The sequence below is a fragment of the Schistocerca nitens genome, chromosome 5 (assembly GCF_023898315.1).
Source record: "Schistocerca nitens isolate TAMUIC-IGC-003100 chromosome 5, iqSchNite1.1, whole genome shotgun sequence".
Lineage (NCBI taxonomy): Eukaryota > Metazoa > Arthropoda > Insecta > Orthoptera > Acrididae > Schistocerca > Schistocerca nitens.
The window spans coordinates 359,884,315-359,897,894 of record NC_064618.1 but is presented as its reverse complement, the minus strand read 5'-3'; the positions used below and the strand labels follow the sequence as shown (position 1 = coordinate 359,897,894).

General features: G+C 42.7%; 1 protein-coding gene across 1 annotated transcript in view; it reads right to left on the bottom strand.

The window, feature by feature from the left end:
• LOC126260456 (homeobox protein OTX1-like) overlaps nucleotides 1–13,580 on the bottom strand; it is a 177,417-nt gene that overhangs the window by 43,089 nt on the left and 120,748 nt on the right. Inside the window, exon 4 of the mRNA XM_049957784.1 lies at nucleotides 3,736–3,890. Within this exon, the coding sequence (XP_049813741.1) occupies nucleotides 3,736–3,890 (155 nt within the window). The remainder of the gene's footprint in view (nucleotides 1–3,735; nucleotides 3,891–13,580) is intronic.

Sequence of the window (13,580 nt, the reverse complement as noted above, 5' to 3'; positions counted from 1 at the left end):
CGTCAATGATATGTAAAAATCTAGCATATTTCATACGTTTGGTGATTTGAAACAACTTTACTTGTTAAACAGATTAATGTACACAAAGATGAGGCTAACATCTGAATGAACGGTGGCGAGATATAGAACTGTCTTCCTCATGGAATGTGAACGTTCTGAGATAGGCCTTTATTTTCCCTCTAACCTGTTTTCGTTCATTCAGTTCTTTGTAGGTCTATCATTGTCTTCGTAAAATTAGTTTTTACCTCCCTTCTCCTTAAAACCTACAAGGTACAGGCATATAGCTGACACCTTCACATTCTACCTCAGGGGAGGTGGATAATAGTGTGGCTATGTCATCGCAGTTTGTCACAACGCCGCATTGAAGACTTAACGAAGGCCTGAGAGTACGGAATAGGTTCTCAGATGTGAGAGTGGCTCGAAGATATTTATGTTACAGAACCCAGGACGTTAACCTGGATGGCGGAAGTTCATCGGAGACAAAGGTATCGTCAGGAGGGACAAAGCGGGGTGTAACAGGACCGTTCCTGTTCTTTATATACGTAAACGATCTGACGGATAGGGTTACAAGCAGTCTGCGAATGTCTGCTGATGACGCTGTAGTGCATGGGAAAGTATCATCGTTGAGCGACTCTAGAACGATACGGGCTGACTTTTACAGAACGTCTATTTGGTGTCATGAATGGCGGATTGCTCTAAATGTGGATAAATGTAAGTCAATACACACCATCGGGGAAAACAACCCTGTATCGTTCGATTACAGTACCAATGGCGTGCTGCTTGATACAGTTACGTCAGTTAAATATGTAGACGTAACGTTGCACAGTAATTGAAAGATCACGTAAGTCGGGTTGTTGGGAAGATCTACTAAAGAGACTGCCTACACTACAATTGTCCGTCCTTTTTTTCAGTACTGCTGCGTGGTGTGGGATCCTTACGAGGTAGAATAAACGTACCACATCGAGTAAGTTCAAAGAAGGGCAGCACGTTTTGTATTATCGAAAAATAGGGGAGAGGATGCCACTGATATGATACAGGATTTGGGATGGAAATCGTTAAAACAAAGACGTTTCTCGTTGTGGCGAGGTCTTCTCACGAAATTTCTATCATCAACTTTCTCCTCCGAATGCGAGAATATTTTGTTGACGAAGACTTACATAGGGAGAAATAATCATTATAATAAAATAAGGGAAATCAGAGTTCACACGGAATGATCTAGGTGGTCATTTCTTCCGCGCGGTCTTTGAGAGTGGAATAATAAAGAATTATTGTGAAGGTGTCTCTATGAACCCTCTGCCAGATACTTAAATGTGATTTGCAGCGTATCCATGTAAATGTAAATCTAGATAGAGATTAGGAGAATCTTAGGAAAGTGTAGGTTCCATAAAGAAAATTACGCGCGGAAGGATTATTCAACCAGGAAGAAGCTGCTTCTCTCGCTACATGATAGTTGTTTTCCAGACATAAAACCAACATTTGAGTGGTACTAAGGAAGACTGAGTTCTCTGGACAAACAGTTCTGCTTGAACGAGAGGGTATAGTTGCCTGGAGATGCTGTTTTTTGAGGGCAGTATATAAGTGAAAACCTCACAAAATCGTGTCGTTGGGCGAAGCGTGGGTAAAAGTTGATCATTCCAGGTCGACTACAAGGACTGATGACACTGCACAACGAAAGGTCCAGTTTGTAAAAGGCAATTGGCTCATTCTTTTACATGTTGGAACAATTGGTGGGTTTATTCCAAGCGCTTTGTTGTTGCTTACATCAAAGAAAACTGGGGCCTCGAAGAGGAAATGACAACAAACTTTGAAGAATAGTTAGTATACTTTTCGCTTCCAAACGTTGGAAGGAACTCCAGCATAATTTTGTATTACGCATCATGTAACTCCGTTCATTTAAATGCAGACGCAGGAAGAGTGGCAAGGACGACTTGCTAGAGAAGAGCGGCGTAGATTTATCTGATGGGGAAATGAAAAAGGCAGAAATGATGGAAACCGCAAATGAGCATAAATCACGTAAAATCACTTAAGATAGTGACAAAATAGCAGAAGAAAATGGCCGTAGTGTGTTGCGTTTTCCACTATATCATTGCCACATCAGTGTAATAAAAGTCGTGTGAGCTCAGGTGAAATCATATGATGCAGATTGAAATAAATCTTAAATTAAAAGACGTCGAAATTTTAGTGCCTGAGAAATTCGCCAGTATTAACCCCACAAGATGGAACAACACTGTAAATGTCTCTTAGAAGAGGTTAGGGGATAATAGCAATAGCAATAGCAGCAGCAGCTGTAGCAGTAGGAGTGAAGATAGTGAACGTGACACAGGAGATGCGGCTAATGACGACACTTTAATTGAAGACTGGTTCTCTAAGCTCATCCATGAGATGCGTCTATGCATCAAAATATGTACTGAAATACTGAAACATTGTAACCTTCACTTTGTTTCGACATATGTATTTCCAGACCATAATTTCTTTATTAATTACGTCGAGAGTATGTCTTAATTCCCCAAGGTTATCAGTAGTATTTCACGATTCAGTAGTTGGCAGTGCAACAGCTCTACAATTTTAAGGTGTGATATTCGTAACGGGGCGACCGACGCGGCGTAACAACAGCCGCTTACAAGGGAACCTCCCCATCGCACCCCCTCAGATTTAGTTATAAGTTGACACAGTGGATAGGCCTTGAAAAACTGAAGACAGATCAATTGAGAAAACAGGAAGAAGTTGTGTGGAACTGTGAAAAAATAAGCAAAATATACAAACTGAGTAGTCCATGGGGCACATAGGCAACATCGTGGACAATGTGAGCTCAGGAACGCCGTGGTCCCGTGGTGGCGTGAGCAGCTGCAGAACGAGAGGTCCTTGGTTCAAGTCTTCCCTCGAGTGAAAAGTTTACTTACTTTCTTTTTGCATAGTTATTATCTGTCCGTTCGTTCGTTCATTCATTGACGTCTCTGTTCACTGTAATAAGTTTAGTGTCTGTGTTTTGCGACCGCATCGCAAAACCGCGCGATTAGTAGACGAAAGGACGTGCCTCTCCAATGGGAACCGAAAACATTTGATCGCAAGGTCATAGGTCAACCGATTCCTCCACAGGAAAACACATCTGATATATTCTATACGACACGGCATGTGCGTCACATGACAGGAATATGTTGTCGACCCACCTAACTTGTACACTTGACGAATGGGTAAAAAGATTCTTCTACCTTGCCCGATTTAGGTTTTCTTGTGGATGTGATAATCACTCCCAAAAAAGTAATGAAAACATAAGAGTTTGTCTCATAAACTGAAAATAAAAAATTAAACTTTTCACTCGATGGAAGATTTGAACCAAGGACCTCTCATTCCGCAGCTGCTCACGTTACCACGAGACCACGGCGCTCCTGCGATCCAAGTGTCCTTGATGTTGCCTACCTTTCCATGAACTACTCAGTTTGTATATTTTGCTTATTTTTTTACAGTTCCACACAACTTCTTCCTGTTTTCTCAATTGATCTGTGTTCAGTTTTTCAAGGTCTATCCACTGTGCCAACTTATAACTAAATCTGAGGGGGGCGCGAGGTGGAGGTTCCCTTGTTAGTAGCATTGGCAACATGGCCGCCGGCTGTCAGCGTCGTTCTTTCGGCGGCCCGACTGTACCTTTCGCGTGCACCGCATGATGGATTGCGGAGCACGTATGCAGAGTGAACGTGTTTTTGCTGAGTGCTGTGACAGAGGACCAAGGTCACTTACCTGTACCCTGGACTCTGGGAGGTTGATCTTGAGGGCGACCTCCTCCCTCATGAAGATGTCCGGGTAGCGCGTCTTGGCGAACAGCGCCTCCAGAACGTCCAGCTGGGCGCGCGTGAACGTCGTGCGCTCCCTGCGCTGCTTCCGAGGGTTTACACCTGCCACACACAGACAACACACACAGTAAGCTACCTGCCTGACAACTTACAACCAGTGTCTGTGCTCACAGCAACTGAACAAGTGTAGCATCTGCCAAAAACCGAGCAGCCGGACGCTCAAAAAGACTAGCAAAGCGAAGCGAGGCAGCAATGGAACTTCAGTGAATCACAGTTTCGAATGTTCACTCATATTCGGTGCCTTTCTGTAAGTTAATTGATTTTATTTCGTGGGGTATATTTCCCACTGTCTTGTTTATGAGCGCAGCAATAAATAGTTCGCTACTGAAAATTAGCTAGAATTTCTAATTTCAGCGATAATAGCTATGGCTAGGAGTTGAAAATCCGTAATGCAGCTTTGAGTTCCACCGACAACAGAGATTTGTGTGGTCTGGTATTGTCAACCCCCATCTCATTGGCTCGTATCTGGATAACCTGCTCAGGTACTAAACTACCGTTTCTTTCTCCACAAACACCATCGGATATGTTGGCGAATTCCCGCTTGAAGACGCAACCGGTATGGTTCCAGATTGACGGGGACCCACCACACTTTGCCACTGACGTCAGCGAACATTTAGAAAATGTTTTGCCCCATTGTTGGATTCAGAGGAATGGATCTGCACTGTGGCTACCACGTTCTCCTGACCTCACACCTACGGTTTGTGAGCGTGTGAGCAGGAGGGTGGGGGAGAGGGGGGGATGAACCGGTTGGTGTGTGAGAGACAGCCCGTTTGGATGGAGCTACAGAGAAGCTTGACCTCATTGACATTGCCGGTATAGAGACAGGAATTAGTGATCATGATGTGGCAGCGACGTGGTTACTGAAGTTAATAAATCTGTCAGGAAGAGTGGAAGAGTATTTATGTTGGAAAGAGCAGATAAGCGATTGATAGCATCGTACTTAGGTATCATTTAGTTCCAATATATCAGTGGTTTCCAAACTTTCTGAGACCATTATCCCGGAGTGCAATCAGATATTAGGTTGTACTCGCTCCTCCCCCCCCCCTCCCCCCATAATGAACAGTAACGCCTAACTAAACTTTATAATGAAAAAATTTTCTTTGAACGATATTATATTAAAATGAGAATATAATGAAAAAGAATTTTCTTTGAACAATGTTTTATTAAAATGATGAAATATACATGTTATTTATTTGTTTGTTTAAATATTTTATTACAGAAATATGAAACAACTCTCAGTGCTCTTTTGAAAAAGATGAAACAACTCTCAGTGCATCGCTGGTTCTGCCTAGAATTCCATCTCAGAAAGCAGACGTAACTACCCACATTGAGGGTACACCCGTGACACAAAATATGCTTCCTCTGCACCAGTGCTGTCCGTAGCAACGCTTGCTTCATCCACACCGTACACCCCGATTTAAAATGATTCAAGTTAAAATGTATGCACTGTACATAGGCCTACCGCTTGTAAATCACTTGATTGGTGCTCCTTACTTCTGAACTGACAAAGGTTGGAAGACTTCAGGCTGACAAAGCTTTATATATGGGAACGTCCACTAATAATAATAACATGTAAGCCCCAAGCAATGTGGTAGTCATTATGCAGTTGTCCGCAGCTCGTGGTCTAGTGGCTAGCGTTGTTGCCTCTGGATCACGGGGTCCCGGGTTCGATTCCCGGCCGGGTTGGGAATTTTATCTGCCCGGGAACTGGGTGTTTGTGTTGTCATCATTTCATCATCATCATCATCATCATCATCATCATCATCATCATCATCATCATCATCATCATCATCATTCGTAACAGTGGTTAGATTGGATTGCGTAAAAAAATTGGACTGTGTAAAACTTGGGACTTTGTACCGGCGCTGATGACCGCACATGGCAGTGAGCAGCTTCAACGAAAGGTATTCAGCAATTCTGAAGACCATGACAACGATGGACGTCACCCTAGGACTCTATTCGACGCAGTTCGCCAAGCATTCGGACGACCACCGGATTCAAGCGGCCGAATACCGCTTGTCACCGGCCGTACGAACAGCTCAGGAGCAGCGCCGGATGGCCCAGATCGAGCAGAACGCCCTCTATGAGGAAGAGAAAAGGACTAGTTTATGGACCAGGAATAGCAGATTGAACGTAAGTTGGATAATATTGCATTTATATGTAGTCAAAACTTCAAACGCGTTTTTCTCGAAATGACTTTTTTTTATCGCGCGGTATGGTAACATCAAATCTACTGAACCGATTGGCATGATTCTTAGTTTCCGACGAAGCTAACTAAATTGTCTAGGAGTTGTAGCACTTTTATTCCGATCCATCAACTATAAATATTATTACTTGGCCGACTAAGTCTAAAAATCGATGGAAAAAAACCTATTTTTTTCAAATGGCTGCCTTTTTATTTCATATGGTCCAAATAACTTAAGCGAGGTACAGCTCCTAAAGAATCTTATATAGTTCGCCAACGTCAACTCAATTTTGATTTCAGACGATCCGGCTGACCTGAGACATAACGGGCGTGGAGGTCTACATCGAAATTTTGTTTCGTTCCGACGGCACTTCCGTCTTTATTCTTCAACATTTCCGGTCGAAAAAAAAATCCAGTTTGTAGAGGAAATGTCAATAAACATTTTGGCCAAATTTGACATTGATATCTATAACACATCCAGAGAAAAAAATTCTCAAAGAACATGCTTTTTTCGGGCCAAAGATAGTAAACCACCCCTTAATTAATGTTCCACCGATTATTCGGTGACTGGACATTGAGCACCACACAGTCACCCGTTGAGGATGAAGAGGCTTCTCGATCGTGAAATGCGGATTCTCAGTCCCCCAAATGAGCCAACTTTGCTTATTAAGAACCCATCACAGGAAAGTGGGCTCCGTCACTAAACCAAACTATCCTAATTCCAATCATGCCCCGCGGCCAACTGTGCAGTTAGAACGTCCTAACACAAAACATCCGGAAGTTAATGACGACTTTATTTCATATAGTTCAATAATTGTCACCCTGTACGTTTGGCATAAGGACTGCGAAGACGAGAGAAATTAAGGCTGGTACGGGGGCATACCCACAGTCGTTTGAAAATTGAGGAATGTTGATACAAGGTACTCCCCGCCACACACCATACGGTGGCTTGCGGAATATGGAAGTAGATATAGATGCAGATATAGACGAAGCTACAGCTATTATTTGTGGAACATCTAGTTTTGAGCCTGTCAGACAAACATTAGCACACAGATGTCAGTTGTGCATTAAGGAAAACGGGCGACATTTCCAGCAATACCTCTAAAACAATATTCATTACACGGCAGTTCGAACATCATAAGTGTCAAAACTTTCATGGATCCCTAGCGGGGAAACGATGCACCAGTGCAGTTTTTGCCACATAAAAAATGTTTATCTCCTGTTTTATGTATCTTTTATCACTTGTTTTGTCAAACAATCTGTAAGATGAAAGACAAATTAGCAATGAAAAAGTGTACAATAAAGTCTGAATCACAATGAAAGTGCAGCGAAGCAGATACCAGCGCAAAGGATGGTAGACGATCTTTTCCGGTGGCGCCGAAAGAAGGGATGCTCACTGAATGATTGTTCAAAGTAACTAAACCTGTAGTAGACTGCCTCAGAAGACAAGCAGCATATGTTGAAATTGATACTTGATGGGCAACCGCTAGAAGTGAAAGAATTTTCATGTCTCGGGAGACAGATTACATGGACTGGCCATAGAAAATTGAAGAAGTGAATTGACACACTGAAGGAATGTTCAAATCAAATGGACAACGTCGAAACGAATAGGTGAAAATAAGATATTGTGAAATACACGAGGGAAGAATCGAAGTACTATGACGTCTGGGAATAGTTAACTTGGAGGTGGAAGGAGCAATACATAAAATCGTCGTATAGTAACTGTTAGAGGGGGAATCGTCAGTGTTATGACTGGTTCGATTGAGCCAGCTACAGTTTCCTATCCTGAGAAAATATCGTCATCCTAGTGTCCTTTGTTACTCGATAAAGGTAAGATCATCGCAAGAAATGAAAAAGAGTTGGAGGGCGTCATGACACCATCTAAAGGTTGGCGCTTAAAAAAATAAAGCTATTTTATTGTGTCCGTATGTTAACATATTCAAGTCTCCTAGGAGTCATGCTCTCTGATTCTGATAAGTTCTTCCTGGCAATAACGTAGTACTGTTAGTATAGTTTTTAGTCTATCTAACGTATAGCCAGTAGCGAGTTGCTTTGACACTTGTACTTACTCATAGATGGAAGGATGAACCGCAGCCTAGCCGAAGTAATTACCTAAGCGATTACCGAATGTGATTTAGAGAATGGTAGTAAACAAAATATTCATACTTAGATTTGGACGCAGATCCTCCCACCCCTTCCCCAGACTGCAGATTAGGAATACCGTTGTCGTTCAGAGTGCTTGTAATGTTTCGAACGAGCTGTGATAACGCAAATCTCGACGGCGCTCCTGTTAGTATAAATTGTGCGATTTTGCTGTCTGTTGTGTAGTCTACTAAGCGGATAACGGGCGATAATTTTTCGCGAACTGTGTTTGCCCAGAAGGAGTGGGGGGGTGGCTGCCTCTGTACCTGACAAATGGATGTCTTCTGTTGATAAACAGCCCGGCCAGCAGTGCATAACAGCCTCCTAAGCCCCCCTACACACACACACACACACACACACACACACACACACACACACACACACACACACACACACACACACACACCTCTTTTGTAACACTTTTTCTCCATCCGCACTATAGCTTTCGCACAGTTGCTATGCAAACACCCACATCGTTACTACTAGTTAGAGCGTCCCTTATCTTCATCGAACTTTACACAGCACCATTATTTAAGGTGTTAAATTCGTAAGTTCAGTTCGTTGGCATGTACTAACTTGTAGTGAAGGGCTGATTCTAATCTGTGGTTCTGAGCGAACGAGAGACCTTAGTCACTGGACAGCGAAACGGTGGACAGTCACCCTCATTTGTCCGGACGAATGCGGAGCTTAGAGCCCTTTGTTCACGCGCTGAAAAACACAGAACGAAATGATCATGAATGTAAGAACAGAGTTTTCAAAATTCTTCCAAAGGAATGTCTACACTGAAAGAACGTTTTAGTGTACGATTTCAACACGTGCTGCTCTAAATGAGCGTTGGAAAGAAATAATCGATGGCGTGCATCTATGGTTCTTTTCAATGATCTCAAAACCGAATGGTTGCTGGAAAATTCCAAACACAATATACGTTATGTCGATTAAGTAAAACCGTTAGAGTTTAACGTCACGTCAAGATCATTGTCATTAGATATTCACGACTAACTCAGTTGAAAAAGACAGTGGCAAAAGAGCGCGGAAGGGAATTTAGGCATATGCGTGTGGCAATCACTTTAAATAATTTCAACTTTTTCTTTCTCATTTCAGTCAACGTAAGGCTTACTCTGCAGCTAACTGCCCGTAATTATTTACTTTATTGTAAACTATATACCAAAAGTAAGCATAAGATGCCACAACTCGCAATTGTAAAATTAGGCTTCCCTAGAGTGCAGACGAATGCAAACTATCACGAGGCTAGCCGTTGTGGCCGAGCGGTTCTAGGCGCTTCAGTCCGGAACCGCGCTGCTGCTACGGTCGCAGGTTCGAATCCTGCCTCGGGCATGGATGTGTGTGCTGTCCTTAGGTTAGTTAGGTTTAAGTAGTTCTAAGTCTAGGGGACTGATGACCTCACAAGGGAACCTCCCCATCGCACCCCCCTCAGATTTAGTTATAAGTTGGCACAGTGGATACGCCTTGAAAAACTGAAGACCGATCAATCGAGGAAACAGGAAGAAGTTGTGTGGAACTATGAAAAAAGTAAGAAAAGTATACAAACTGAGTAGTCCATGGGCAAGACAGGCAACATCAAGGATAATGTGAGCTCAGGAGCGCCGTGGTCAAGTGGTTAGCGTGAGCAGCTGCGGAACGAGAGGTCCTTGGTTCAAGTCTCCCTCGAGTGAAAACTTTAATTTTTTATTTTCAGACAAGTATCAAAGTTCAGGCACTCACACAGAATCAACTTCGCTCTCCAAAATTCCAGGACATGTTCAGATTTGCTTGGACATATGCAGGATTTGACGGTCTACACACGGAAAAATTTGAAAACGTTTGACAGAGAACAGGGAAAACTGTGCGACTGTGAAGCTGTTGCATTCATTTGTTGCAGTTTATGAGACAAACTCTTATGTTTTCATCACTTTTTTGGGATTGATTATCACATCCACAAGAAAACCTAAATCGGGCAAGGTAGAAGAATCTTTTTACCCATTCGCCAAGTGTACAAGTTAGGTGGGTCGACAACATATTCCTGTCATGTGACGCACATGCCGTCACCAGTGTCGTATAGAATATATCAGACGTATTTTACTGTGGCGGAATCGGTTGACCTATGACCATGCGATCAAATGTTTTCGGTTTCCATTGGAGAGGCACGTCCTTTCGTCTACTAATCGCATGGTTTTGCGGTGCGGTCGCAAAACACAGACACTAAACTTATTACAGTGAACAGAGACGTCAATGAAAAAACGGACAGATCATAACTTTGCGAAGATAAATAAAGTAAACTTTTCACTCGGGGGAAGACTTGAACCAAGGACCTCTCGTTCCGCAGCTGCTCACGCTAACCACGGGACCACGGCGCTCCTGAGCTCCCGTTATCCTTGATGTTGCCTATCTTGCGCATGGACTACTCAGTTTGTATATTTGGCTTATTTTTTCATAGTTCCACACAACTTCTTCCTGTTTTATCAATTGATCTGTCTTCAGTTTTTCAAGGCGTATCCACTGTGCCAACTTATAACTAAATCTGAGGGGGGTGCGATGGGGAGGTTCCCTTGCCAGATGTTAAGTCCCATAGTGCTCAGAGCCATTTGAACTATAACGAGGTATCGGCGTATTTACAGAAAATTATTGAAGATAAGTCTGCTTAGCTTCAGCGTTGTTTTGGTTGTGCAGCACCGTAGAAATCGAAGAAAACAGAAAATACAGAAAAATACGAGACTAATTATCACATCAAGCGATGAGTGTTCTTTGACTATGCGTGAAGATCAGGAGAGGAGAGAGGAGGACATTAGTGTTTAACGTCCCGTCGACAATGAGGTCATTAGAGACGGAGCGCAAGCTCGGGTGAGGGAAGGATGGGGAAGGAAATCGGCCGTGCCCTTTCAAAGGAACCATCCCGGCATTTGCCTGAAGCGATTTAGGGAAATCACGGAAAACCTAAATCAGGATGGCTGGAGACGGGATTGAACCGTCGTCCTCCCGAATGCAAGTCAAGCGTGCTAACCACTGCGCCACCTCGCTCGGTCGTGAAGATCAAAACTCTCTACAGACATAATGGCTGATACTCGTTCCTGACTAATAAAATTTTTCAGAGACCACCGCCAGTCACAATGTTTTGTGAGCTTTCTTCAATGATGAAATGTTCCAACATATTTCGATGTATAATCTCGAAATTAAGACCTGTGTGTATTATGTTAAGTGTTTTTGTATTGCCTTTTGCTGCCTGATGATGGGATTATTCCTCGAAACATATTGAAATGTTAAATAATTTAAGCAAGTTGACAAAGAACTGTGACTAGAGGCGGTCTTCGTAAAACATGCTTCTAAACATAATAAGAACTGTATAGTTAAGGGGAAGTTAAAAAAAATCAAGACCCCTGTTTATTAGGTTAACCATCCACGACTCAAGAAAAGCGTTTATCGTCGTGTTATATTCCTTCCTTTGCTGTCAGTCTCTAAATGATAGCATCACCATTGTGCAGGGAATTACTCTTAGTTGAGAGCATTAGTCTCGTCGAACAATACCTTAAGAAGATTGTTAAACGAGAATCTCATTACGGCGGATTCCGACACTAAGGCTGTTTAGCTAGCGGTAAGGCACTTGTTTGTTGAATGGCTGGAGCCTACGAGATAGATACCAGGTAGCGCACAGGTGAGGGAGATGGCTTCCAGATAAACAGAAAGAAGGAACGTTCACAGATTTCTCGGTCCTCTTACAAAGCAGTTGGTAGCAGTACTACTCGTATTTGCGAAATTACTTTTGTCTGCTAATAATATCAATTTAATGCTGTACTAATCAGCGTTGCTAACAAGCCAGAAGCCAGTAAACGTATCAATTTGAAATTTATGTCACGTACTAAGGTCCACAGTCCCTTGCCGGTGTAAGACGTTTAAGCTTCTAAGTTAATACAATGAAAAGATACGGTCATTTACGTCACACGTTTTGATACTGCAAACTCAGTCATCATAACCTATATAGGGTACTTCCCATTGACCTAAAATCATGAAATTTGGCAAGACGCAAGGGTTCACAGAACAAGTAAGGGGAAAAAGTCCGAAAATTGTTAAACTGTAATTATATCACATAAAAATACCTTTTCGCCATGAGAACTTACATAGCATTCCTCATCCGTCAAAATCATGATAGGAAAATGTTACTGCATGCAAAGAATGAAATGTAAGTTGTTGTCATGTTTTAGTAAGTAAAAACATTTTATTAAATCTTCTCGTATTACATGTATAAACTAAAGCCTCCTGTTCGCTTGTTTTTGTATGTCCTGGCTAGTCTCAGAAACTACTGTAGAGAATTTGATACGATCTTTGAATTCCCGGGACCGATACCATGCCAGTACCGATGTTGATAAAAGACAAAAATCTTCGAGATTCTCGATTCCCGGAATGGATGAACTATCTGTGTACATAATTAGGTCTGTACTGAACCGCCAGCGCACGAGCTCTACTCGCACTGGGCCATTTTTTCTTCTCTAGCAACCCCGGTAACAGCAATAATATAAATTTACTGTGTATGTATGTGTTTTACTACAGCCTCACAATATCCAGTGGAGTGTAAATGATGAGACAGTTTGATTCCATCGACAAGAGTACATTACAACACGGAAGTGAATATTTCCAGGCCGATTCAGTTCTTAAAGCAGTTCTGATACAAAAGGTTAGCCAGCCTCGATGTGACCTGCTAGACAAGGTTAAACACTCACTACTCCAAAGTCATTTATATTGAAGGCCTGTAACTATCCAACTATTCTCAGGTAGATTCCGAGATAAGACCACTGGAATGGATTATAGACAGCGGTAACAGCAGATATATCTCCTCGAACTGGTTCCTAGCCACTTCCACCGGTAACCTTCACAAATACAAAATAGGAAAACAGTTTAAACGTCAATAGGAAAAGGATACACGTCCCTCGAAATTATCGCAATGAGAAAATTAGAGAAATTATGTTATCCGGAGCCTTACTGACAATCATTCATTCCCGCGTGCCATTCGTAAGTGGAACAGGAAAGGGAGGGCAAATACTGGTAGAGGAGTATGCTCTCAGCGCGGCTTACTACCATTCAGAGGACACAGGTTTTATTCCCGGTACTGCCAGAGATTTTCCTTGGTGGAAGGACTAGAATGTGGTGTACTAAGCCTCTCGATGTCAGTTTACGAGCTGCTTGACCTAGTAGTAGCTGCTACAGGTCACGAAATCTAACAACGGCCGAGAGAGCAGTGGGCTGGCCCCACGCCCCTCCATAGATGCATCCAATAACGCTAGTGGCAGATGATGATACGACGGTCGGTCGGTACCGATAGATTCGCCAAGGCCTGTGGACGGTGTTTACATTTACGTTACCAGAAGCACCCTCCGACATACACTGTAAGTTGTTTGAGGATTCTGGATGTAGATGTA